At 41.9% G+C, this 25,151-nt stretch overlaps 1 protein-coding gene across 4 annotated transcripts in view; it reads right to left on the reverse strand.

Moving 5' to 3' along the window:
- Positions 1 to 8,730, reverse strand: part of ARHGEF4 (Rho guanine nucleotide exchange factor 4) — an 83,397-nt gene extending 74,667 nt beyond the window's left edge. The window contains exon 1 of one of the 4 annotated variants that reach the window (XR_002122428.1): positions 7,573 to 8,730. Coding sequence is in view for 3 of the 4 variants with exons in the window: in XM_019629406.1 (XP_019484951.1) it covers positions 7,573 to 8,005 (433 nt within the window). In the remaining variant the exon portion in view is untranslated. The remainder of the gene's footprint in view (positions 1 to 7,572) is intronic. The other 3 variants (XM_019629406.1, XM_019629407.1, XM_019629405.1) reach the window with 3 other exon arrangements.
- Between the last annotated feature and the right edge of the window lie 16,421 nt (positions 8,731 to 25,151).

Below are 25,151 nucleotides of genomic sequence, written 5' to 3' on the forward strand. Positions count from 1 at the left end.
TCTTACATTTAAGTCTTTAATCCATTTTGAATTTGTTCTTGTATATGGTGTAAGTAGGTGGTCCATTTTCATTTTTTTGCACATTTCAGTCCAATTTTCCCAGCATCATTTATTAAATAGACTATCTTTACTCCAATGTAAATTCTTGTTTCCCATGTCATAGATTAAATCACCATATATGGATGGGTTTATTTCTGGGCTCTCTATTCTGTTCCATTGATCTATGTGTCTGTTTTTATGCCAGTACCATATTGTTTTGATTAGTGTAGCCTTGTAGTATGATTTGGATGTCGCTAAATTAAATCTTAAGTGGTAACTTTTACACCTAAAACTGTCTTTGGGATTTCCCAGAGGGACCCTGGAATATCATAAAACATTTGTTCTTTCACCACATAAAAAAGAAAAGTGCTAGAAATTTAGGTTTATTTGATAGATTACTACTGATGAGTTGAATGGGTAGAGTTGTCAAGTCAGAAAAGATGTTTAGCCTTCCCTAGGTTAAATGTGAATGGGTAAATGCTAATATAAATATTTCAGAAACTGTGGGCTGTATGGAAAGTTCCTAGAGAACTGCCAATGCCTGTGCTGTCCATGATGTGTTCCTATTCATCTGAGTCCTGGTACTACTGTGCCTGATATCATACAATAGAATAGTGTTATCAGTTAAAATTTCATTTATTTTTTAGATGTTATCTTGGTTGTAACTTTACTTCTTTGAGTTTCACATCTTACAGGTCAGTGATTTTCATCTGGGGATTCACATCACTTACTAATGGAGTTTTATTAATATACAGATGTTTAGGACCTGCTCTAGACTTATTGAATCTCTTTATAGATATTCTTGGTATGTTCTAAATGTAAGCTTGATATATTCATAATATAATTGATTATTATATGTTATATCTGTTTTTTTCTCTGTAAAGATATTTATTTTAATAAATTAGATGTAATATTATATGCCTTCTCTAAAAATAGGGTTAATCATTATGTTTATAATTATGATGTCCAAAATTTTTTGATTGACTTTATTATCTTGTTTTATACACTGCAGAAATGACCACATTTCCTTGTCTGTTGCACTATTCTTGCTATAAATTCTCATCAGACCTTTCACTTTTTAAATTATCAGTAATAATTTAACCACAGCCACTTTAAGACTTTTACAGATAATTTTTTGTTTTATTCTGATGCTTTAGCTACCAGCCCGAGCACTTTGTCTTCAACTAAGAACAGTCTCAGCGTGCAGAAAAGACTATGCCAGGTACTTTTGGGTTCTGATGATATTAAGTAAACAACAGTGAACTGAGTCAGGATTTTCAAAACTCTACTAGAGAAGCAGATGGGTTTAGGAGACTGCAAACCCAAGACAAATCAGAGCAATAATTAATTACATAAAACCAAATGAACTGGTAAAGAAATACCGTTGCTTTTATTTGGAACTTTTTTGGTATTTTAATGTTCTATTTTCTAGCTATATAATAAGAAACATCCTATTTTTTTATCGTTGATTCATAAAGTCATTGAGTAGACTATGCTTTTGTAAAATGAAATAAAACATTTGTAAAAAATATATTTTTCTCCCTGCCTGACCCCTCCAGAACTTGTAACCTCCTGAATATTCTTTTTTTTTTAAGATTTTTTTTTAATTGGGGAATTGGGGAAGGGGAATAGCCAAGTTGTTGTCCTTCAATCTTAGTTGTGGAGGGCGCAGCTTCCTCAGCTCCAAGTCCAGTCGCCATCCAGCCACTCAAGGCAGCTCAGGGAAGCTCAGCTCAAGGTGTAGTGTTCAATCTTAGTTGTGGGTGGGCGTAGCCCACCATCCTGTGCGGGAGTCCAACTGGCAACCTTGTTGTTAGGAGTATGTGCTCTCACCAGATGAGCCATCCTGCCACCTGTTGGCAGCTCAGTGGCAACTCAGCTCAGGTGCAGCTCACTAGCCCATGTAGGAATCGAACCAGCGACACTGTTGCTCAGAGCTCGCACTCTTAACCAACTGAGCCACTCGGCTGGCCCAAGTATTCTTATTTCATAGCAATATAATAATTTGCATAGGTTCAATAACAATCTGTCCTTCTTGTTAATGGGAATACTTGGAACTTTGATTCTGCAACCAAAACTTTGCCTGTAATATGATATTTGAGAATAATACTAACCTAATCAAATATGACCAGACACTTTTAAGGTGCTACAGCTGACTTCATGGAGCCAATGTTTACAAAGCCCTCTTGGAAAAACTGGCCTGATCCCAGGTTTATACAGTTCCTAGCTTTACAGGTCTGTGAGAAAGGTCACTTTCTGGCAGGCCCAGGAACATTAAGATACTTTGGAAGCTTTTAGAAGGTAGGAATTAGCCCAAATCTACAGGTACTGCAGGTGAGATCTAGTGGGAATGTACAGTGTTCATAAATTTAAAAACTCCATATTGTCAAGACTTCAATTCTCCCCAAATTGATCTACAGATTCAGTACAATGCATATCAAAACTGCAGTAGGATATTTTGTAGTTATTGACAAATGATTCTAAAATGTATGTGAAAAGGCAAAAAAAGAAAGAATAATTACAGCAATATTGAAAAAGAACAAAATTAGAGGATTCATATAACTGATTCCAAGACATACTATAAAGCTACTGTAATCAAGACGCTGTGGTATGGGCAAAAGGATAGATCCTTAGATCAGTGGAACAGGACAGAGAGTACAGAAATTGAGCCACACAAATACAGAAAGTTGATTTTTGACAAAGGTACACAGGCAATTAAATGGAGAAAGGATGATCTTTTTAACAAATAGTGCTGCAACAACTGAATGTGCATATGCAAAAAAATGAACCTTGACCTCATCTCAAATCACAAAATGGATCAAAGATCTAAGTATAAAGTGAAAACTATAAGACTTTCTACAAGAAAACACAGGAGAAACTTTTTGTGTCCTCAGGTTCAGTAAAGAGTTTCTGGATACAATACTAAAAGTATGATCCATAAAAGAAAAATTACAAATTGAATTTCACTGAAATTAGAAACTCTTTGCTCTGCAAAAGACACTATTACAGAATTAAAATACAAGCCACAGACTAAAAAATATTTCAAATCATATATCTCACAAACTACTTATATTCAGAATATATAAAGAACTCTCAAAACCCAATAAGAAACAACCCAATAAAAACTGGGCAAAAGTTGGCACTTCACCAAAGAAGACATACATACATATGGCAAATAAGAATATGAAAAATGTCCAACAGCAGTCATTAGGGAAATGCAAAACCCAAATGAAACATTACACAACTAACACAATGCCTTAAACAAATGACAATACTAAGTGCCGACAAGTATACACAGCAACGGGAACTGTCATACTTTGATGACGAGGATGCAAAATTGTATAGCTACTTTGAAGAATAGTTTAGTAGTTCCTCAGAAAGTTAAACATACACATACCAAGTGACCCAACAATTCACTCGTAGGTATTTACCCCAGAGAAATGAAAACTTATGTCCTTACCAGGACTCACAATGTTCATAGAAACTTTATTTGTAATAGACAAAAACTGGGAACAACCCAAATGTCCTTCAGTTAGTGAACTAATAAATAAACTGGTATATCCATTCAATGGAATACTATTCAGCAATTATTATAAAAGGAAAAACAACTACTGATACGTGCAAAAACATAAATGAACCTCAAATGCATTATGCTAGGTGAAAGAAGCCAGACACAACAGCACTATGGTATGACCCCATTTACATGACATTTTGGAACAGGCAAATCCATAGGAATGGAGAACAGACTAGTCAGGAACTGTTGGTGTGGGGCAGAGTTGACTACAAAGGGGCAACATTAATTTTTTGGAGTGATGAAACTCTTCTATATTTCAATTATGGCAGTGGTAACATGACTGTATAAATTTGTCAAAACTTTTGGAACTATACACCAAAGAGAGTAACTTTTACTGTGTATAACTTTAAAAATAAATATAAGCAGGAAAGGAAGCATGCAAGCAATTTGGCTATATCAACCTTTTGCTTAAAACCTTTTCATGGCTCCTAGAATTGTTAGTCCATATTTCTTAGCCACGGCCTGATCTTCCTGTGTCTAGTCTCATTTCTTGCTAAGCTTCTCATTCCATACTGTTTGCAATTCCTCATATTCAAAGCATGTGACAAAGTACCTGGCCTAGGTGCTTAGTAAACACAGGCTCCATTCCTTCATACATCTTTCTGCATTTCTTTACGTTAACTGTCTGTCCTGAAAGCTCTTTCTGTTCCTCAGCAGTTAACTTGCAGGCAGTAAGGCTCAGGCAACACCTCTTCCAAAAGGGTTCCTCTGAATCACTTGTTCCCTGTCCCTGCCCCCAAACAGGTTGGGTCTAATGCCTCTTTTCTGAGCTTCCTATCTGTGCAGTAAAGGCCTGTGGATGCTCAAGCCTTGCACATTCTAAAGAAAGGACTGGTCCTCCACTGTTTCCTAGGGGTTTGCTGCTAAGTCCTTAAACTATCCTGCCCCATAAGAGTGTCTACCTGGGGCCTTGGGCCAGGCCAGGTCATTCATGCTCACAATGTGATTTATGGTGGGACCTTGAGCTACACTGCATTAGTATGACCTCTGGAGGGGCTGGAGACCAAGTAACGAAGGTCAGTCTTATGGACTCTCATGCCTAAGTAACTGACTTTCAGTAAAAGCCCTGGGCCTCGAGGCTTGGGTGAATGTTGCTAGTTGGCAGTACTTCCTACATATTGTCACATTGTTGCTGGAAGAATTAAGCATGGTCCATGGGATTCCAAGGGACAGGGTACCTGGAAGCTCATGCCGGTTTTCCCTGGACTCTGCCCCATGCTCCTTGCCTTGGTTGATTTTAATGAATCCTTTCATTGTAATAAACTGGAACAGCTTTTCTGAGCTCTGTATTTCCTAGAGAATCATCACTTCCTGCCTCTGTGCTGTGATTTCTTTAAGGGCAATAACCTTGCATGACTTGTCTACCATTTCTAGAGCCTAGTGCTGAGCCTGGAACATGATGTATTAAATAAGTGTCTGATTGCAAGAGAGGCATAGCTTTCTCATAAGTAATTCTCAGCTGAATCAAAATAAATAAATAAATAAAAGGTGTCTCTGGGGCTTGCAGAAGGATGTGGATGTAGCTTGGGTTTTCTTCCAAGAAGAAATCATGATGCTGACCATGCAAAGGCACAGGTAAGTAAAAGCTGTCAACCCCAGAAGCCTGAATTGAGAATTAAGCCTGTCAGACCACACATCCAGAATAGAAATTTTAAAAGCCTTAGCCAAATAACAGTAGTGTGATAGCATAGCTGAGGGCTTTGGAGGCTAGAGGCACTTCAGGGGAAATGAGCACATTGGGGCAGAAAAAAGGCCATGGAAATTTCATCCTGTCAACTACATTTTATTTTCAGAATCTGTCTTTAAGGAAAGCCTTCTCTATACCAGAATAAGTAACATTTCAATAGAAAATGCCATGATTGGATATTTGAAATCATGAAATCTTTTGGAAACAAGGAAAGTCTGCAGTCCTCTGCTGGGCTGCCTGGCTAACGCTCTGCCCTGCGGGTAAGATGCAATTCCACCCTCCAGTACCAGCCTTTCTGGTTCTTGTTGACAACTTGTGCTTTGTCTTAGAGCCACAGACCACTCAAACAGAAATACAATATGCAATAAATGCCAACTTTCTGAGGGATACCCACCCCAAATCTGTAGCTCTGACTAAAATCATGAAATTTTAGAGTTGACTTAAAAGAGGTCAGATGTTTGATTTGAATGTCCTCATTTTGAAAATGGGGTAGCTGGGATGCAGTAAAAAAGCAGTGACTGTTGAGTAAACACAACAGCGAGCATGCTAGTAGCCAAGGCATTACCTCAGTGTGTGAAACCCCCAGCACACTACCTTTTCTTGCTGGGCCTGGCATAGCCTCCACTCCAAACCCCAGAAAACTATAGAGTAGGTAGAAGATAGAAATGAGCAGGAGAAAGAGAAATTTAGCCCCGTTAGAAAGCCCCTTGCTGCAGCTCCTACTTGGGTTAAGAACCCTGGGCAGCTGCCCAGCAGGACTCCAAGCTTACACATACCTCTAAATCAAAGGGATATGTTGTTAGAAGTCAGAGAAGGGGGGGCACATCCTGTTTGTCAGGACCACCAATACCTTACTAGCCCAACAGGATTCCAGGTTTACACACCCCACTAAGGGATGTGTTTACTCATCCCCTCAAACCAAGTGGATGTGTTTACGTATGCCCCTAAGTCAAAGAAATGCATTGTTAAATGCCAGGGAAGGGAAGACTGGGCACCTCAGGGGAGGAGAGAGATAAGAGAAGGGAGCGGGGAGGCCATTCTACCCATAGAAATAAAAGCCACACAATGTATGGCGAGGTTGCTTCCCTCCCTTGGGTCAGCACGCCCCACGTCTGGGAGTGCAATTTCTTTTACTAATAAACTTCTCCTGTTCATGCTGCACAAAATTCTGTCTCTTGACTTAAGTCTCTCCTTCAAAAAGTCAAGAATTGAGGTACAACATCATTTCCTGGTAGCACCCGGATCCCATTAAATCACACCAATCCAGGCCTGAAGCTTTGGTCAGGCATGGCAAACTTGCTCTCTGCATGGCCCTCTCCAACCCCCTGGCGTCGCTGTTCTGACTCAGGCACTTGCAGAGCATCCCCTCCAGTGCCTACGTAGGGCTCTGAAGCTTTCACAGGTCGCATCCCCCATCCCTCATAAGCATAATGGGTGCATTAGCTCCCGGATTTCCAGGCAGCGCCTGTCTTTCTCTACGGCTTACACTGCAGCGCTAAAAAATAACTTGTTGAGTGTTTGTAAGAAGTAAGATATAAAGAATCCAGTTTAGAAACTAATCAAGAGTCACCATTCATAAAACCACCCTGGTCTTCCTTGCTTCATTAATATTTAGGATGGAAGTCTTTCACTCAATCTCTACCCAGAACTCAGTCCTTAGGGTAGAAAGGGGAGCACTAAGGGGAACGCACGGTCCCAGGGGACACGAGAGTAATCCCATCTCAGGGAAACTGCACTGCTTGTTTCAGAGGGTTCAGAACCATCGCCCTCCTCTGGGCTTGGAGCCTGAGACACAATGAATCTCGTCCACCCTAGGCCAGCGAGCCTTCTCCTATCTCCTCTGTTTTCATAGAGGTCATTGAGGTGCAGCTCATTAAGCCAGGCACGTGCCATTGGTCAGGAACAGTTTGGGGAAGAGAAATACATAGTGCCTCAAGGGACCAAATTCTATCCTCACCTTAAACACTTAGTTTCCCAGTTGACCAAGCGATTTACTACTGTGTGTGGGGGGGAGGGCGGGGGGGGGGGAATGAAGGGTGGAGCAACACGGTCCCAGCTGGAACAGGTAGCCCGTGGGGGGATGATGGGAGGTGGTGCTGGGAAATCAGAAGAAAACTGGAAAAAGAAAAGGAATCAGAAGGGCAAAGCAACCAGAAGATGGAAACGAGAAATAGAAAAAGCGAGTGAGGAAAGGAGGAAACACAGTGTCTCGCAGGGAAAGGAGAGGATAGACGTGGGAGTGGAAGGCGTGCGGGCAGCGCAAAGGGCTTACCGGTGGTGGCCGAGCGCAGGCTCTCCAGGCTCCAGGAGCGCGACAGGGCGCCGCGCGTGCCACCGCATACCACGCCGCTGCTGTCCGAGTCGGAGCCCGGGGACAACCCCGCGCTGCTGCCGCCGCCGCTGCTGCTGCTAGTGCCGAGGTCACAGCTTGTCTGCCCGTTCGACTCGCTGGGGCATTGCTGCGTCCTCATGCAGGCGGGTCCGAGCTCCAGCCACAGGCTCGCGGGAGGCTGGGCCGCGGGCAGCAGCGCGGGCCAGGGCGCGGGGGACGCGGCGGCGGCGGCGGGCGACTGGACGAGCGAACCGGGGCCCGGACTGGCACCTGCACCACCGTCGGAGGGCGAGGGGCGCACGGGCGGCGGCGCGGCGTTCTTGGCCCCATCCCCACAGCCACGCGGTCGCCGCTCCGGGCCGGCTGACATCATGGGGTTCCGCTACGGAAGCTTCCGGCCAGCCACCGCTGGCTCGGACTCTGGTCGCACGCGGCTCCGGGGTGAGGTCAGACACCCACCCGGTAGGACGCTGGGCCTCATCTGGCCGCTGGCTGCCGGCCGAGAGGACACGCGCTGAGTGGCGGGGGCGCCCGGGTGCGGGTCTCACGGGCCCGGTCTGCACGCGCTCACGCACGCGCGCACGCAGACCCAGAGCAGCAGCAGCGGCAGCGGCACTGGGGCCAAGGGCGCCCTCGGTGGGTGTAGGGCAGCGCCCGTGGTCGGTATTCACACACGTGGATTAGAGCAGGGTCATCTTCAGAGTGGGCGCCCAGACACTCCCAGGCCACAGTGGTGAGCAGAGCCGGAGGGCGCTTTTATTCCGTAAGGATCCAGCTCAGACGCCCCCGATGCGCCCAAGCCCACCTGAGTCGGGAAGGCAGGTGGGCTGCCTCGCTAAGCCCAGGGCAGCGACCCAGGTAGGCAGTCTGGCACACCGGGTCCGGGCAGAGCGCGGCAAACACTGGGCACCCGCCACCCTCGGACAACCAGCCGGCAGGAGCGCGCCCTGCCAAGGGTACGCCGGCTGGGTGCTCTGCAGTGAACAAGATGCCATTAAAGGAGAGTCACGGTTCACGCCAAACGATTTTAGAAAATGTCTGGAAAAGTCCAGTGACAGGCACAAACGCTTTGGAATGTACTTTTCTCCTAATAATGCTGCCCTTGAGCCTTTGAGCTGCGTCCTTGAGCCACTTTTCTTTGTGTTGGGCCTAGCTCCCAATTCTTTGGAGTGTACTATCTCTTCTAATAAACTTCTCTTTCACCACTTTACCTCTGTGTCTCCTTCAATTCTTTGCTCGAGATGCCAAGAACCTGGACACTGAGAAGGGCCCATTTTCCTGCAGTGTGGTGGCTAAGATTCCCAGTTTTCCTCCCCAGGTTCGACCCCCCAGTGTGGAAACCAAGCCGCGGCATGGTGCTGAGAAGGGCCCCCCCTCCGGTGACAATATGAAATACAAAATCTGGGAGGTGAAAAACAGGGGAAGACTTGGTCTCGCCTTGGAGGTGAGATAGATGTGTGAGGGGAAGTGCTAATATGGACTGAGAATGGCTAATCAGGGCTGCTGACCCCCATCATCACATCACTCCTCCAAGCCCTAGGGAGCTGGTTGTAGTGTAAAGTGGCAGAAGTATTAAGGATGGTGAAGATGATGCCAGTTGGTATGGGGTGGATGCTGAAAAAGTTGTCATTCTCTCTTCTTCCCTTCACTTGGGGTACATTTCCTGTAGCCCATCTCCTTCCCTAAGCCGTATGTGCTCTTACCTCTCTACCATAAGGGACCCTGCATCTTCAGAGATACTATATATCGTCTCCACTCCTTGTGGGTCCTTTGTTATCTCCTCTGTCAGATGAGTATTAATACCTGTCCTAACCACTCAGGGCTGGGACAATGGCAGGCAAATGTTTATGTAAAATACGATGCTCTGTACAAGTATAAGGTAATATCGGTGTTATTGAATGTTCAGTTGATGGACATTGGGGGGTCACTCAGCCAAATCTGCACCTTGAAGGCCCCTCCCTGAGTTTACTCATCTGAGGAACCTGTGTGCCTTTCCTGACTATTCCATACCCGGCATGCTCACCCCCTAGCCATGCCTCCATTCTTTCCTGTACTTGGGAAGAACAGCTCTTCTTCCCCTTTGTTCCTGAGTGGGTCTTCTGCAAGGGGGAGTCACTGTCTGTGAACTTGGATGGTTGTCCTGTTGAGGCCTGTGAGCTAAGCCCTGGTGGGTGGGAAGAAGTGCTCAGGAAGGAGATGGCCATTACCAGCATGAGTCACAGGTCAAGAGACACCCCTCCCCATCCATCAGCAAGTCTGTGGGCTCTACCTCCAAAATAAGTGTCAAAACGTGTTCATTTCTTTTACTTTACTGCTACGACTACCATACTGGGTTTGGAAGACAGCTTCAGTCTCTCAACCTCAGAGGCCAGAGGGAGTTCTAAAATATAGTAAATCATACCATGACACTCTCCTTCTCCAAACCCTTCAGAAGCTTCTCTTTACAATTAGCAAGACCTAAAAGGCCTTGTGTGTTCATTTGACCTATTTCTCCACCTCCTGCCATCTTCCCTGTCACGTCCTGCGTGGCAAGGGCAAATGGGACACGAGAGGGGCGGCGCAGATTGAATAAGAACAAGAGACAGAAGTAAGATTTAAGTGCGAGACCAAGGGACTCTGCCTTCAGAGATAGACTGAGCCACCGAATCGGGTCGACGCTTGGTTTTTATTGAGAAGTAAAACTGCTGTTGATCAGATTAACATCCAGTTTGAGGTCTGTGCCTCAAAGTCTTATCTATTAACATATCCATTATGTTCCAGCATATGCTATGCCTTCACATATCCACCACATAGCCCCAGGACACCTTGTTACTGTGTCCTCCCAGAGGAGATTAACTGTTAGCGTCCCAACAGGTCCCAATACACCTTGAGACACTCCTCAGAGGGAGTCTTATCGGCCTCTGGTCATACCGAGGCACTCCCTCAGAGAGATTACTGCCTCTGGTCATACCGAGGCTTTTCTCTCATAGCTAATGGGATTAGAGGCTAAATGGAGGGGGGGGGGAGGGGACCACGACGACGACGACGTGTTTATAGAATTTGGCTGTCAGGCAACACTTCCCTGTCCCTTGCTCTCTGCATTACAGCCACTGTGGCCTTCTTGCTATCTCTTCTTCTTGCCTCAGAACCTTTGCACTTACTGTTCCTTTTACCTGGAATGTTCTCTTTGCTTTTCAATTTACTGGCTCCTTCTCAACCTTCAGATCTAAGTAAATGTTAACCTTCTCAGAGAGACTTCATTATTCCTTCTCAGCACATTGCCATCTGTCAGTGGCTTGTTTATCTGTTGTCTGTCCCCTATAGATCGTGCATACTGTGAAGGCAGCTGCTCTTTACCCACCACTGTGTCCCCAGGGTGTGCAGAGTGCCTGCTGTAGGCTGTGCTCAGTGAGTGCTTGTGGAGGAATGAGTGGGGGCCTGGAACTGAGCAGGAGGCTAGGTAGGCAGGAAGGGAGCATTCTTGCCCTTTGGGGTCAAGACTTTAAGAAGGTGATATGTGATCCCAAGTGGAGAATGCCAAGGTGTTGCCTCCCAATGGCATCAGCCTGGGTGGATCTAGCCTAAGTGAGCCACTATGTCAGCCATGCTTTTTCTGACATCATTTCTCTTTTAAATCTTCAGTAAAGTCTTATCTGAACCAGGTATCCTGGTCTCAGCTGTAGTACAAGGAAGAGTAGTGTCCTCATTTGAGTTCTGGTATGAAAAAAGGATCCATATTTCTTAACACCACAGTGGCGATGGTGTTAGGTAGAAGATAGAAAATGTAGAAGAAGGAGGAGGGGTGGGAGGGGGTCCATAGTGCCTATAGAAAAAGCTCATAACTAGCTTGGATTAACTGCCTCCAGCCAAGTATCTGTTTTTAGAACAACAGATGAGGAGAGGTAGTCTGGAGCAAGATAAAGATCTGAGTCAACAGACCTCCACCCATCTTAGGAGTTCTCTCTCTCTCTCTCCTCTCTCCCTCTCTCTCTCTCTCTCTCTCTCTCTCTCTCTCTCTCTCTCTCTCTCTCTCTCTCTCTCTCTCTCTCTCTCTCTCTCTCCCTCTCTCCTCAGTTAAGCCTGTTCTCTTCCCTCTCCCCACCTCTCCTATCTCAGCTTAGGCCTATTCTCTTTCCTGAGACACTAATAAACCCTGCTTGCATAACACTAATAAACCCTGCTTGCATATTAATCAGTTTGCTGATCTTTGATTCTTCACTGCATTGGCAAAAAGAACCGAGACTCCCACAACAATGGCAGCTGAAAGTAATGCTTACTCAAGGTTCAGGGAATCTTGGAGGACAAGAGTTGGTGCAGTGAGACTCGTCCCCCTCCCCCCGCTTTCCCCCCTACACACACACACATACCACAGGCAGATTCTTTCCCCATAAAATGTATAGGCTCCATTTCTGATACTATTACAGAGATTTTGATTCTCTTACCATCACATGGTAGGTTTATAATGATAATTATATCTATCTGTCTATGAATTAACAGTGAGACAATGTCTTATCAAAAATGTCAACACAGAAGCATAAGTTTCTTGAGGTTAGTTCAGTGATAAGAGAATAGAATCTGCAACATGTAAAAATAGACACAGAGTGGGATTGAAATGTGTAAATCTGGAAATCCGGCTTCTGTAACTGTCCTAACTAACCCTGTAATTCAGTTTCTACAATAGTGTTGAGTGGAAAGCTTAAAGCCAGAGAGATCTGGGTTCAAATTCTAGTTTTGTCTCTTATTACTGGTGACCTCAGGCAAATTACTTAATCTTCTTGACTCTTTCTCTCCTCACCCATCAAATAACAATACTAACAACTTTTTGCAGGATTATTGTGAGGACTAACTAAATCAAGTGATATGTAAATATGCAACAGTGCCTAACAGTGTCTGAAATATTAGCTGCTATTTGTTAAGCATATATTAGGTGTTAAGTACTTTGCATGTCTTAACTTCTACTACAACTTTAACTGATAGGTGTATTTTCTCAGTTGAAAATAACAAACTCAGAATAATCCAAGGCCACACACACACACACACACACACACACACACACACACACATAGGAAGTAGTAAAACTGGTTCCACTGCATACCACCCATGCTTTGAACCACTACATAACTGTTAATTACCTTCCTCCCTATTTTGAGGATTTTCCAGACAGTTCTTGCTGGAATATCATCAGTATCTTTGGCAAGTGACACTGTAAGCCTATTTTATGCGGAGTATGATGCTAGCTATTGGAGATATAATGAATGTGGATGAAAAAGGGGTTATGTACAAGTTCAGTGACCAAAGGTAACCTCACAGGGTGATCCATCCGATCATAAATTCTTAACTATGGAGGTCATGGCAGGTAATCATGCCCCACACCTATAAAAGGTTGATCATCACTTTAAGCAAGCCCTGTCCATCTGGTTAAACACACCCTTGAAATGCCTCGGTTTTCAGACCCCTCAGAGGCTGGCATATCCACCCTCAAGGGAGCACATAATCTTGTCAACTATCCTGTACCTTGCTTTCTCCCATCTTCATGTAATCTTCCTTATGTTCCTTTCTTAATTCCAAATGTATAAAATAAACTGTCAAATTGTCATTCTGGGGAGCACTGGAGATCTTGCTTCCTGGCTACATCATCAGTTTGATTTACAGAATCTCATAAAAATTCTCTATAGGCTTGAACATTTCTTACCTTGACATAAGGAAGTTTAAGCAGTGGATCTTGATATTGAGTAAGTATGACATTAGCACAATCATCCAACTTGTGGATGAAAAAGGGGCCACATATTAAATCTGACAAGCTCAGGAGACTGAAAAATAATCACATAAGATTGTTTGAACATAAAAAATTCCCAACTAAAAACCAGCTGTAGCCGGTAGTCACATCCTTGGCCTGTAGCTTCCTTGACAAGGTCAATCTTGACCTTAAGTGAGCCTGTCTGTTGACTTTTTGCATCTAAGATAACATATCCTTGCAATATCAGAGTAATCTCTTTTTCCAGACCCCCTCCAGGGAGCACAACCCACCACACCAGAGCAGGAATCTACAAAATACCTCATTGTTACCTCGTTCCCCAAATACTATCTCTATGTGCTGTAAAATACTCTTAACTATCCTGTACCCACCAATGTAAAAGAAGTGTGTCTCTCCATTTTATTTTTTATTCAATCCCAGAGATTTCCCCACTTTGCTTTCTCCCACCCCCTTAATCTAAAACTAATGGATTTCATGTAACCTTCCTCCTTTCCTATTATTGTATCAAATAAGTTGCAAAACGGCCATTTTCCAGAGCATATTCTCAATCCATTGAGATTTTGCTCCCCAGCAATTGTCAGTTTGTCTCAAATAAACTCTTATAAGCTTTCCCTTAGGCTGGATGTTTTTTTGTCAACAAACTTATCTCCTCTAAGACTCTCGCTGAAATGATTAATGGGTCATAAAAATAGGGAAAATTGAGATGGACTTCAGGAAGGAGAGTGTGAAGAGCTCCACTGACCTGCTCCCCAGTGAAACTGGTGAAAATTATTTTAAAATAACCATTTAAAACCTCTGGAAATGATCTTAAGGGAAAACAGCAAATAAAGAAACATCTATTCAAGAAAATCAATGGAAATTTGGTAAGAGTGGTGAGAGTCTGTGGTATTTGAACCAAGACCACTCCTCACCATCTTTCCAGCTCAGTGAGGCAGTGATTCCATTTCAGATAGCTTATGTCAAGGACACAGGGCTCTCACTCTCTCTTCCAGTTTCCAGCTGGAGAGCTTACTTCCCTGGAGGAACAGTGTTTCTCACTCTGTCCCCCATTACCTGTTTTTTAAGCTAAGTCCTGGGTGAGAGTGGTTGAGTGTGTGTGGCGGGGGGAAGGGGGGTGGCTTCCTTCTTTGGCATGCTGAGAATACTGGGGCTGCCATAGCCCTTCCCCCTGCTTGTGAGTCTGTGATTCCAAGCCAAGGGGACTGTAGGTTACTGCACCTTCCCTTCACTGAGCCTCACTCAGAAGCCTTTCATTGTCCCCACACCCAGCTCTAGAGCCCTTGCTCAAAGATTTTGCCTGGAGGGAGAATTTTGACAGGGCAGGTTGTACAAATACTAATCTGTTCCCAAAGGAACTGATCTCATTTCTATGGAGACATTTAAACCTAAATGTGCTGGCAAGAACGGTGGAGTTTGTGGTGAAAGGCATTTGGGAAGAGATTCATGGATCTAATGAAAATACAGCCTAATTTGCAGTAAAAATCTGGGAATAAGACATTTAGAAGAAGCCTCTCTGGGAACAGAATACCAAACACACACCTCTGAAACCATTGCTTCAAAAGAGCCAGAATTTGATTGAATTAGTTTGTAGAGCAATTTCTGCCACAGGACATTGTTAAAAACCATACAGCAATGAGCTACAATTAGTGGAGTTTAACAGATGGGTATAGTCAGGGAAAGAAGAACAGAGCCTACCAAAGCCACTTATCCAAGGATGAGTGTGGCTATAAGGCTTACCCCAAAGCTACACCTTCCTGAGGAGCAACATCAGAGGCTGAACACAGTGGGAGAGGAAATAAACTTCACTAAAACAGTTCACCCAATTACTAGACTAATAAGCAAATAACAGTGACAAGACTCTGCATTGCTATAATAAACCTAAAACATCCAGTTTCCAACCAAAAATTATGAGACATGAAAAGAAACAGGAAAATATGATCAATACACTGGGGAAAAAGAAGGCAACAGAAACTATGAGAGTGATCAGATATCAGATTTACCAGAAAAAGAATTCAAGGTAGCCATTATAAACATGGTCACAGAACTAGAGGAAGTTATGATTAAAGAAGTGAAAGGAGGTATTATGATACTGTTGCCTCAAAGAGAGAATATCAACAAATAGATAGAAATTATTTTTTAGAAATGGAAATTCTAGATTTAAAAAATAACAAAAATAAAAAATTCACTAGAGGGTCTTAACTGTTGATGTAAGAAATGTCCAAACCTGCAGAAGAATTTCTTTTTTAATAAGAGTTTATTTGAGCCAAACTGATGACATATGCTGGGTGGCAAGATCTCAAATGCTCCTGAAAATAACAGTTTTGCATCTTTTATGTATGTGAAATTAAGGAATATTACATGGAGGAGGGAAAAAGCAAGACATGGATTGGATTACAGGACAGTTAACAAGATTATGTGCTCTCTTGAGGGTGATTATTTCAAAGGTGTGTTAACCTGGATGCACAGAAACAATTAACAGGGCTTGCTGAAGGCAAAGATAAATCTTTTACTAAAGAAGTTATAGGCCTGGGGCATGACTACACACCATGACCTGTTCATTGAGGAATTTATGATCAGATCACCCTGTGAGGTCAGTTTCCATAGAACCTTTTTTTTTTCTTCCACACAACAGTGGCTTTGAACTGGCAGAAAATATAACTACACACTGAAGAGAGGTTGCTAAAGATTGTACAAGCTGAAGAACAGAGAGAAAAAAGAATGAAGAAAAATGAGCAGGGTCTTGTAGAAATAAGGGACACCATTAACTGCACCAACACATGTATAATGGGAGGACCAGAAAGAGAGCAGAGAGAAAGAAGAAAAAATATTCAAAGAAATAATGGCTGAAAACCTCCAAAATTTATGTAAAAACAACCTGCATATCCAGGCAGCTCAGTGAATTCCAAGTAGGATAAATGGAAAGAGACCCACAAACAGACACATCATAGTAAAAAGACTGAAAGCAAAACACGAGGATAAAATCTTGAGAGCAGCAAGAGAAAAATTACACATAACTTACACAGGAAACTCAGTAAGATTAACAGCTGACTTCCAGGAGAGAATGTGGAGGCCAGAGGTAGTGAGATATCATATTAAAAGTGCTGAAAGGAAGAAAAGAGAAAAACCCTGTCAATTTACAAGAAATACTAAGTTCTTCAGACTGAAAGCAAGTGATTCCAGATAGTAATTCAGATCCACACAAACAAAAACAGAGCACTGGAAAAGGTAATTATGTAATTATAGAAAATACCATAAATTCCAATTTTTCTCCTTTCTTCTATTAATTGATTTAAAAAGCAGTTGTATAAAATAATATGTATATAATGTATTGTTATTGTTTGGGCTAAACATAGAACTGTAATATATGTGGACTACATCTGCCAATAGTAGCACAAAAGATGTGGAAGCAAAGCTGTAATGGCTAGGAAGATGATGACAGATAATACAGTAATAATTCTAACAATGCATTTGTTGAGTTTATAACATTAATTGATGTAACATGTATTAACAATAATACCACGGGCCGGCCAAGTGGCGCGTTGGTTAAGAGCTGGCTTGGGATGCCAGCTCTGAGCAGCAGGGCACTGGTTCAGATCCCACATGAGGGCCAGTGACACTGCCCTCTACAGCTAAGATGGTGAACAACAGCTCAACCTAGAGCTGGGCTGCCATGAGTCGCCAGTGACGGCATAGGCTGCAACCCCTGCTGCAATGGGCTGCCATAAGCTACTGTGTGTGGCCAGCAGCCAGCATGGGTGGCCGGCAGCCAGTGTGAGCTGCCAAGAGCCACCGTGAGCGGGCGTCCAGAGGCTGGTGACCGATTTGCCTCACTTGGGAAGAGCACAATGATAATACCAACATGAGTCAGTGAAGCAATGTCCTCCACAACTAGACTGAAGAACAAAAGGACAACTTTTCTGTTCCCCTTCCCCCGATTCCCCAGCGCTGTCCCCCTCCCTCAATTCCCCAATAAAAAAGCCTTAAAAACAAAAAAACAAAACAAAACAGAGAACAATAATACCACAAAGGGGGAAAAGGGAATAGAGATTTATAGGAGTAATATTTCTACATGTTACTGGAATTAAGTTAGTATATATATGAAGTTTATTCTGGTAAGTTAAGATGTACATGTTAACCCACAGGGCAACCATTAAAAAATATATAGTGAAAGAATCGTTTTTGAAATTGAAGTGTTACATTAGAAAATATTCACTCTGCAAAAGAAAGCAATAAAGGAGGAATAACGGAGCAAAAACGATGAGACATACTGTAGGGACCCAGGCCCAGGCCCTAGGCTAGGGCACCCCCCCACACCCCCACACCCCGCCCAAAGGAATTTAAAAAGCTCCTGCTTCAGCAAAAGTTAGCAAAGTATCTTGTCAAAAGACTAGGAAAAGATAAGCTAAGTATGCTTTATAGCTTACTTATTAGGGAAAAGATAAGTTGGGTAGCTTGTTAGGAAAAAATAAACAAGTCATGTTTTATAGCCCGTCAAGAAGATAAGCAAGTTATATATTAGCTCGTTAAAAATAATAACCTAACTGTGTTTTATAGTTTGTTAAAATAAGATAAGCTAACCATTTTTTTTCCTTTTTACACAATAACTGCTTTTTTTTGCTTCTGTATCCAGCTTCAGCTATAAAATTCCTTACCCACCAGGACTTAGGGGCATCTCCCCCTTTGAGAGAGACAGCCCCAGGTCTGGTCATGAACTCTTTGGAACGAAATTCTTTTATACAAGTTTTGTTTAGGAGCCTTAAACCTAACAATACAGAAAACAAAGTAAAATGGCAGATGTACATCCAACTATATCAATAGTAACACTAAATGTAAGTGGATTAAGCAATCCAATCAAAAGACAGAGTGTCAGGCTGGATAAAAAATGATCCGATATACGGTACTTGAAAGGGAAAATGGCAGCTGTAAGGAGGGCTCCCTGAGCTCTCCCTTGGAAAGCGTCACAATTTGAACAGCTGTAACTCATCAAAGGAACCTCTACTCACAACACAGGACGGCTAAGAGACTCCCACGATGATACTTGAAGGTGGGCAAACCGGGCGATTTGGGGAAGTGGGAGGCCAGACACATGGAGGTGCAGCCTGCACTCAGGGCTGCTAAGACCGCAGGGCCCCAGGAGACAGATCGGAGAGTGTTCCCCTACTTGCTCCCTGCACCTCTTGTTCCTGCAAAGCATGGAGTGGGAGCACGAGTTTGCAGAGTCTAAGGCAGAAGCCTCAGGCCAGGTGAGTGGGGGAAGAGATGTGCCTACGTAGGCACGGTCTGCACCCTCGGCTGTGGAGAGGAAGGACCCCAGGAGGCAGATCAGAGTGTGTTGTAGCGCCAGGGTAGGCTCAGTCCCTGTGCCCCTGTGGTCCACAGTCCTGCTCCAGGATCAGGGCTGGAGCGTCTGAGGCAGAAGCCTCAGCTCAAAACGGTGATAGGACTTCTTTTTCTCTCTTTTTTTCTTTTTCTCAGACAAAAAGCAAAAAACAACTGAATAGATAAGAACTCACCCCACCCTCCCTCGGAAACCCTGGCCCCTGCCATCCCAGAGTCTTAAACTGGCCTCTGAATGGAGGAGTAGTGTCAGATTACAGAGGTGATCCTACTCCCAGTGGGTTGAGGAACTTGGCCTGGAAGAGGCTGCAGAGTGTGGGCCTACCTACCCCGCCCCCACGTCTCCTGCTAGGCTTGGGAGGCAGGGCAACTTCAGCTGCTGAGTCACTCGCAAGACCCCCCTGGCAAGTGGCTTTTACCGGCTCAGAAATCTCACATCCCCCACAGCCTCCAGCGGAAAGAGTGCCCAAAGATGTACATCGCCTTCTGGCTGCGCAGTTCTCAGCGTGCGTCTGGGCAGGCAGAGCAGAAATGGCATTGACTTTGTAGAAACTACCAGTCATACCTCATAAACCCATTCATCTAGACCTGCATCTTCAGGGTCACTCTAGGCACCAGGTGGCCAGCTCCACCCCCATAAGACGCAGAGGAACTTTTGTACAGCAGAGGACAACCTGGAGATAGCTTGGTGGACTTTAGCCAAGACTGGCATTGGTTTTTAATTTTTTTGATGTGTTTTTTTTTCTTTTTGTTTGTTTGGCTTTTTTGGGGTGTTTTGGGGATTTTTTTGTTTGCTTGTTTTGGGTGTTGTTTTTTTTTCCTATTTCATTATTTTTAGTTTTATATATATATATATATATATATATATATATATATATATATATATATATATATATATATATATATATATATGTTTGTAGATGTACATATCTTTTTCTTTCTTTCTTTCTTTCTTTCTTTCTTTCTTTCTTTCTTTCTTTCTTTCTTTCTTTCTTTCTTTCGTCTCCCCTCTCTCTCTCCCTTCTTTTCTTCTTTCTTTTCAAGGCTCTACTTTTCCTACTTCTTTCCATTTTCCGCAAATTTTTTTTGTATGTTTGATATTTCTGTGCAGGTTTAGTGTTGGTTGTTGATTGTATTTTAGATCTGAGAATATCTGGCTTCTTTTGGTGGCTGTTGTGGTTGTGCTTGTTGACCTGTTTTGCTCTAAAATCGCCCTGCAGTAGGGCCCAGCCAAAGAGGCTCAAGAATCATCACACCGAGAGGCCAACTTTAGACCAAACCAGAGCATTACTGGGTTTCACCTACAAGAGTCACACCCAAAGGGAAACTGCTACAGGCTACAAGAGCCCATAGGAGCTAAGCCTCATTGGAGGGGTCAACCCTCACACAGAAGCTCATAAACTGTGGATACAGCTAATCCTCACAGCTAGTCAGCCTGGGAGCCAATCCCAGCTACAGACAAGCCAAAAGCAATCAAAGCTCAACTTCAACAGGAGAAGACACACACACAAGAAACACCTCTGGTACACATGCACAGGAGAAATAGGGAGACTGAGTGATTCAAATATAAAGGATACATACCACATAAATCCACCCAGAAAAGACTGAGAGACCTAGGGGATCTACCTAATACATCAAAGCAAGCACAAAGAGTAAGCCAGAATGGGGAAACAAAGAAACACATCCCAAATAGAAGAACGGAAAAAAACTCCTGAATCAGTGGAACTAGAGGAAATAGAGGCAACCAACCTATCGGAGACAGAGTTCAGAAAACTGATGATTAGAATATTCAAGGAAATTAGTGAGAATATAAAAAAGGATAGAGAAATCATGAAAAACAACAAGCTAGAACTAAAGAATGCAATAACTGAAATAAATAACAAACTTGAAGGAATTACCAGCAGATTGGATGAAGCAGAGGATTGAATCAGCGATTTAGAAGACAAGATAGCAGAGATCATCCAGGTGAAACAACAAAAGGAAAAAAGAATAAAAAACATTGAAAATAGTTTAAGAAAGCTGGGCGATAACATCAAGTGGAACAACATGTGCATCATAGGAATACCAGAAGGAGAACAGAGAAAGCAAGAAACCGAGAACATATTTAAAGTAATAATGTCTGAAAACTTCCCTAACCTGGCAAAGGAAATCGACATACAACCCAGGAAGTGCAGAGAGTTCCAACCAAGATGATCCCAAACAGGTCCACACCAAGACACATCATAGTAAAAATGGCAAGGGTTAAAGACAAAAGCAGAATACTAAAAGCAGCAAGGGACAGGCAGCAAGTGACTTACAAGGGCACCCCCATAAGAATATCAGCCGACTTTTCTACAGAAACTCTTCAGGCCAGAAGGGAGTGGCAGGAGGTTTTCAAAGTGATGAAAAACAAAGGCCTACAACCTAGATTGCTTTATCCAGCAAGGCTATCATTTAAAATTGAAAAAGAGATAAAAAGCTTCCCAGAAAAGAATAAGCTAAAGAAATTCATTGCAACCAAGCCAACATTGCAGGAAATGTTAAAAGGGCTTCTTTAAACAGAAGAAAGAAAAAAGCAACCTAACTAATGAAGACCAGAAACACAAATAACTAAATGGCAATAACTACACACCTATCAATAATCACGTTAAATGTAAATGGACTAAATGCTCCAAACAAAAGACATAGGGTGATAAGCCACATATTAGGCCAAAATAAATAAATAAAGTGTGGCTAAATGGATAAGAAAGCAAGACCCTTGCATATGCTGTATACAGAGACTCACCTCAGATCAAAAGACACATACAGGCTGAAAGTAAAGGGATGGGGTAAAAGATTTAATGCAAATGGCACTGAGAAAAAAGCTGGAGTAGTGATACTTAGATAAGATAGACTTTAAATTGAAGAATATAATAAAGGACAAAGAAGGGCACTTCATAATAGTAAAGGGATCGATCCAACAACACAACATAACCCTAGTAAACATCTATGCACCTAACATAGGAGCTCCTAAATATATAAAACAGATATTGATAGACATAAAGATGGAGTTCAACAGTAACACTGTCGTAGTAGGGGACTTCAACACCCCGTTGTCACCAATGGAGAGATCCTCCAGACAGAAAATCAATGTGGAAACAGCGGCCTTAAATGACACATTAGGCCAATTGGATTTAATTGATATTTTAAAAGCATTTCACCCAAAAGCTACAGAATATATATTCTTATCAAGTACACATGGAACATTTTCCAAAATAGACCATACATTAGGCCGCAAAACAAGTCTCAATAAATTTAAGAAAATCAAAATCATATCAAGTATCTTCTCTGACCACAGTGCTATGAAATTAGAAATCAACTACAAGACAACAAATGGAAAACACAGAAATACATGGAGGCTGAATAAGATGTTATGAAATAGCGAGTGGGTCAAAATTGAGATAAAGGAAGAAATCAAAAGATACCTCAAGACAAACGAAAATGAAAACACCACGACCCAAAATCTTTGGGATGCAGCAAAAGCAGTCCTAAGAGGGAAGTTCATAGCAGTGCAGGCCTATCTAAAGAAGCAAGAAAAATCTCAAATCAACAGGTTATCCTTACACCTCAGGGAACTGGAAAAAGAACAAAATAAGCCCAAAGGGAGCACAAGGAAGGAGATAATAAAGATTAGAGCGGAAATAAATGAAATAGAGACCAGAAAAACAATACAAAGATTAGGGAAATCAAGAGCTGTGTTTTTTGAGAACATAAACAAAATTGACAAACCTCTAGCCAGATTCGTAAAAAAAAAAAAAGAAAAGAAAAGAAAGACAGAGGACCCAAATTAGTAAAATCAGGAATGAAAGAGGTGAAGTGACCACAGACACCACAGAAATACAAAAAATTTTAAGAAATTACTATGAGCAACTATACACCAACAAATTTGACTATCAGGAAGAAATGGATAATTTTCTAGAAGCATACAACTTTCCAAAGCTAACACAAAAAGAATTGGAAAATCTGAATAGACTGATTACTATCAATGAAATTGAATCAGTAATCAACAAGCTCCCAACAACAAAAAAAAAGCCCTGGGCCAGGTGGCTTCACAAATGAATTTTACCAAACATTCAAAAAGAATTATCACCTATTCTTCTCAAACTATTTTGAAAAATCCAGGAGGGAATGCTCCCAAACTCTTTCTATGAGGCCACTATCACCCTGATTTCAAAACCAAACAAAGACAGTACAGAAAAGAAAAACTACAGGCCAATATCCCTGATGAACATAGATGCAAAAATCCTCAATAAAATATTAGCAAACAGAATTCAGCAATATATTAAGATTATACACAATGATCATGTGGGATTCATCCACAGTATGCAACGTTGGTTCAATATCCACAAATCAATTAATGTGATGCTCCACATCAACAAAATGAAAAATAAAAAATCATATGGTCATATCAATAGATGCAGAAAAAGCATTTGACAAAATCCAGCAGCCATTTATGATAAAAACTCTTAGCAAAGTGGGAATAGAGGGATCATATCTCAACATAATAAAGGCCATATATGATAAGCCTACAGCAAACATCATACTCAATGGGGAAAAGCTAAAACCATTCCCCTTAAGATCAGAAACAAGACAAGGCTGTCCACTTTCTCCACTTTTATTCAACATAGTTCTGGAAATTCTAGCCATAGCAATCAGACATGAAAAAGAAATAAAAAGCATCCAAATAGGTAAGGAGGAAGTAAAATTGTCATTATATGCAGATGACATAATACTATACATAGAGAACCCCAAAGACTCCATCAAAAAACTATTGGAACTGATAAATGAATTCAGTAAGGTAGCAGGATACAAAATCAACATTCAGAAATCAGTTGCATTTCTATACACCAATAACAAACTATCAGAAGGAGCAATTAAAAAAACAGTCCAATTTACAATTGCTTCAAGAATTATAAAATACTTAGGAATAAATTTAACCAAAGAAGTAAAAAAGACCTGTACTCTGAAAATTATAAGACACTGAAGAAAGAAATAAAAGAAGATACAAACAAATGGAAACACCTACCATGCTCATGGATAGGAAGAATTAATATAGTTAAAATGTCCATACTGCCTAAAGCAATAGATTCAATGCAACTCCTATCAAACTACCTACCAAGGGCATTTTTCACAGAAATAGAAAATATAACCCTAAAATCTATATGGAACCATATAAGACCCCAAATAGCCATGGCACTCCTGAGAAATAAGAACAAAGTCGGGGATATCACGCTACCCGACATCAAATCATATTACAAGACTACAGTAATCAAAACAGCATGGTACTGGCATAAAAACAGACACATAGATCAATGGAACAGAATAGAGAGCCCAGAAATAAATCTATTCATATACAGTAAATTATTCTATGACAAGGGAAGCAAGAAATTACAGTGGGATAAAGATAGCCTATTCAATAAATGGTGCTAGGAAAATTGGACTGACACATGCAAAAAAACAACAAATTGTACCACCTCCTTACACCATATACAAGAACTAATTTAAGATGGATTAAAGACTTAAATGTAAGACCTGACACCATAAAACTCCTAGAAGAAAATATAGGGAGTAAATTTGCAGACATTACCCTAAGCAATATTTTTACTGATATATCCCCATGGGCAAGGGAAGTAAAAGAAAAAATGAACACATGGGATTACATCAAACTTAATAGTTTTTTCACAGCAAAGGAAACCATCAATAAAACAAAAAGGAAGCCTACTGAATGGGAGAAGATATTTGTCAACGATGTATCTGATAAGGGGTGAATATCCAACATCTATAAAACACTCATTCACTCAACACCAAAAAAACAAACAACCCAATTAAAAAATAGGCAGAGGATATGAAGAGACATTTCTCTAAAAAGGACATACATATGGCCAACAGGCATATGAAAAAATGTTCAAACTCACTAATCATTAGAGAAATGCAAATAAAAACCACAATGAGATACCACTTCACTCCGGTCAAAATGGTTATCATCAATAAATCAACAAACAAGTGCTGGTGAGGTTGTGAGGAAAAGGGAACCCTGGTACACTGCTGGTGGGACTGCAGACTGGAGCAGCCACTATGGAAATCAGTATGGAGGTATCTCAAAAAACTGGAAATGGAATTACCTTATGACTCAGCAATTCCACTCTTAGGTATTTATCCAGAGAAATCCAAAACACTAATTTGAAAAAATATATGCACCCCTATGTTCAATGCAGCTCTATTTACAATAGCCAAAACTTGGAAACAACCAATGCCCATCGGTAGACGACTGGATTAAGAAACTGTGGTACATTTATACAATGGAGCATTACTCCACTGTAAAGAATGAAATCGTCCCATTTGCAACAATATGGATGGAACTAGAGAACATTATGCTAAGTGAAATAAGTCAGTCAGAGAAAGACAAATACCATATGATCTCACTTATATG

Source organism: Hipposideros armiger, unplaced genomic scaffold, assembly GCF_001890085.2.
Source record: "Hipposideros armiger isolate ML-2016 unplaced genomic scaffold, ASM189008v1 scaffold_853, whole genome shotgun sequence".
In the NCBI taxonomy this organism is placed as follows: Eukaryota; Metazoa; Chordata; class Mammalia; order Chiroptera; family Hipposideridae; genus Hipposideros; species Hipposideros armiger.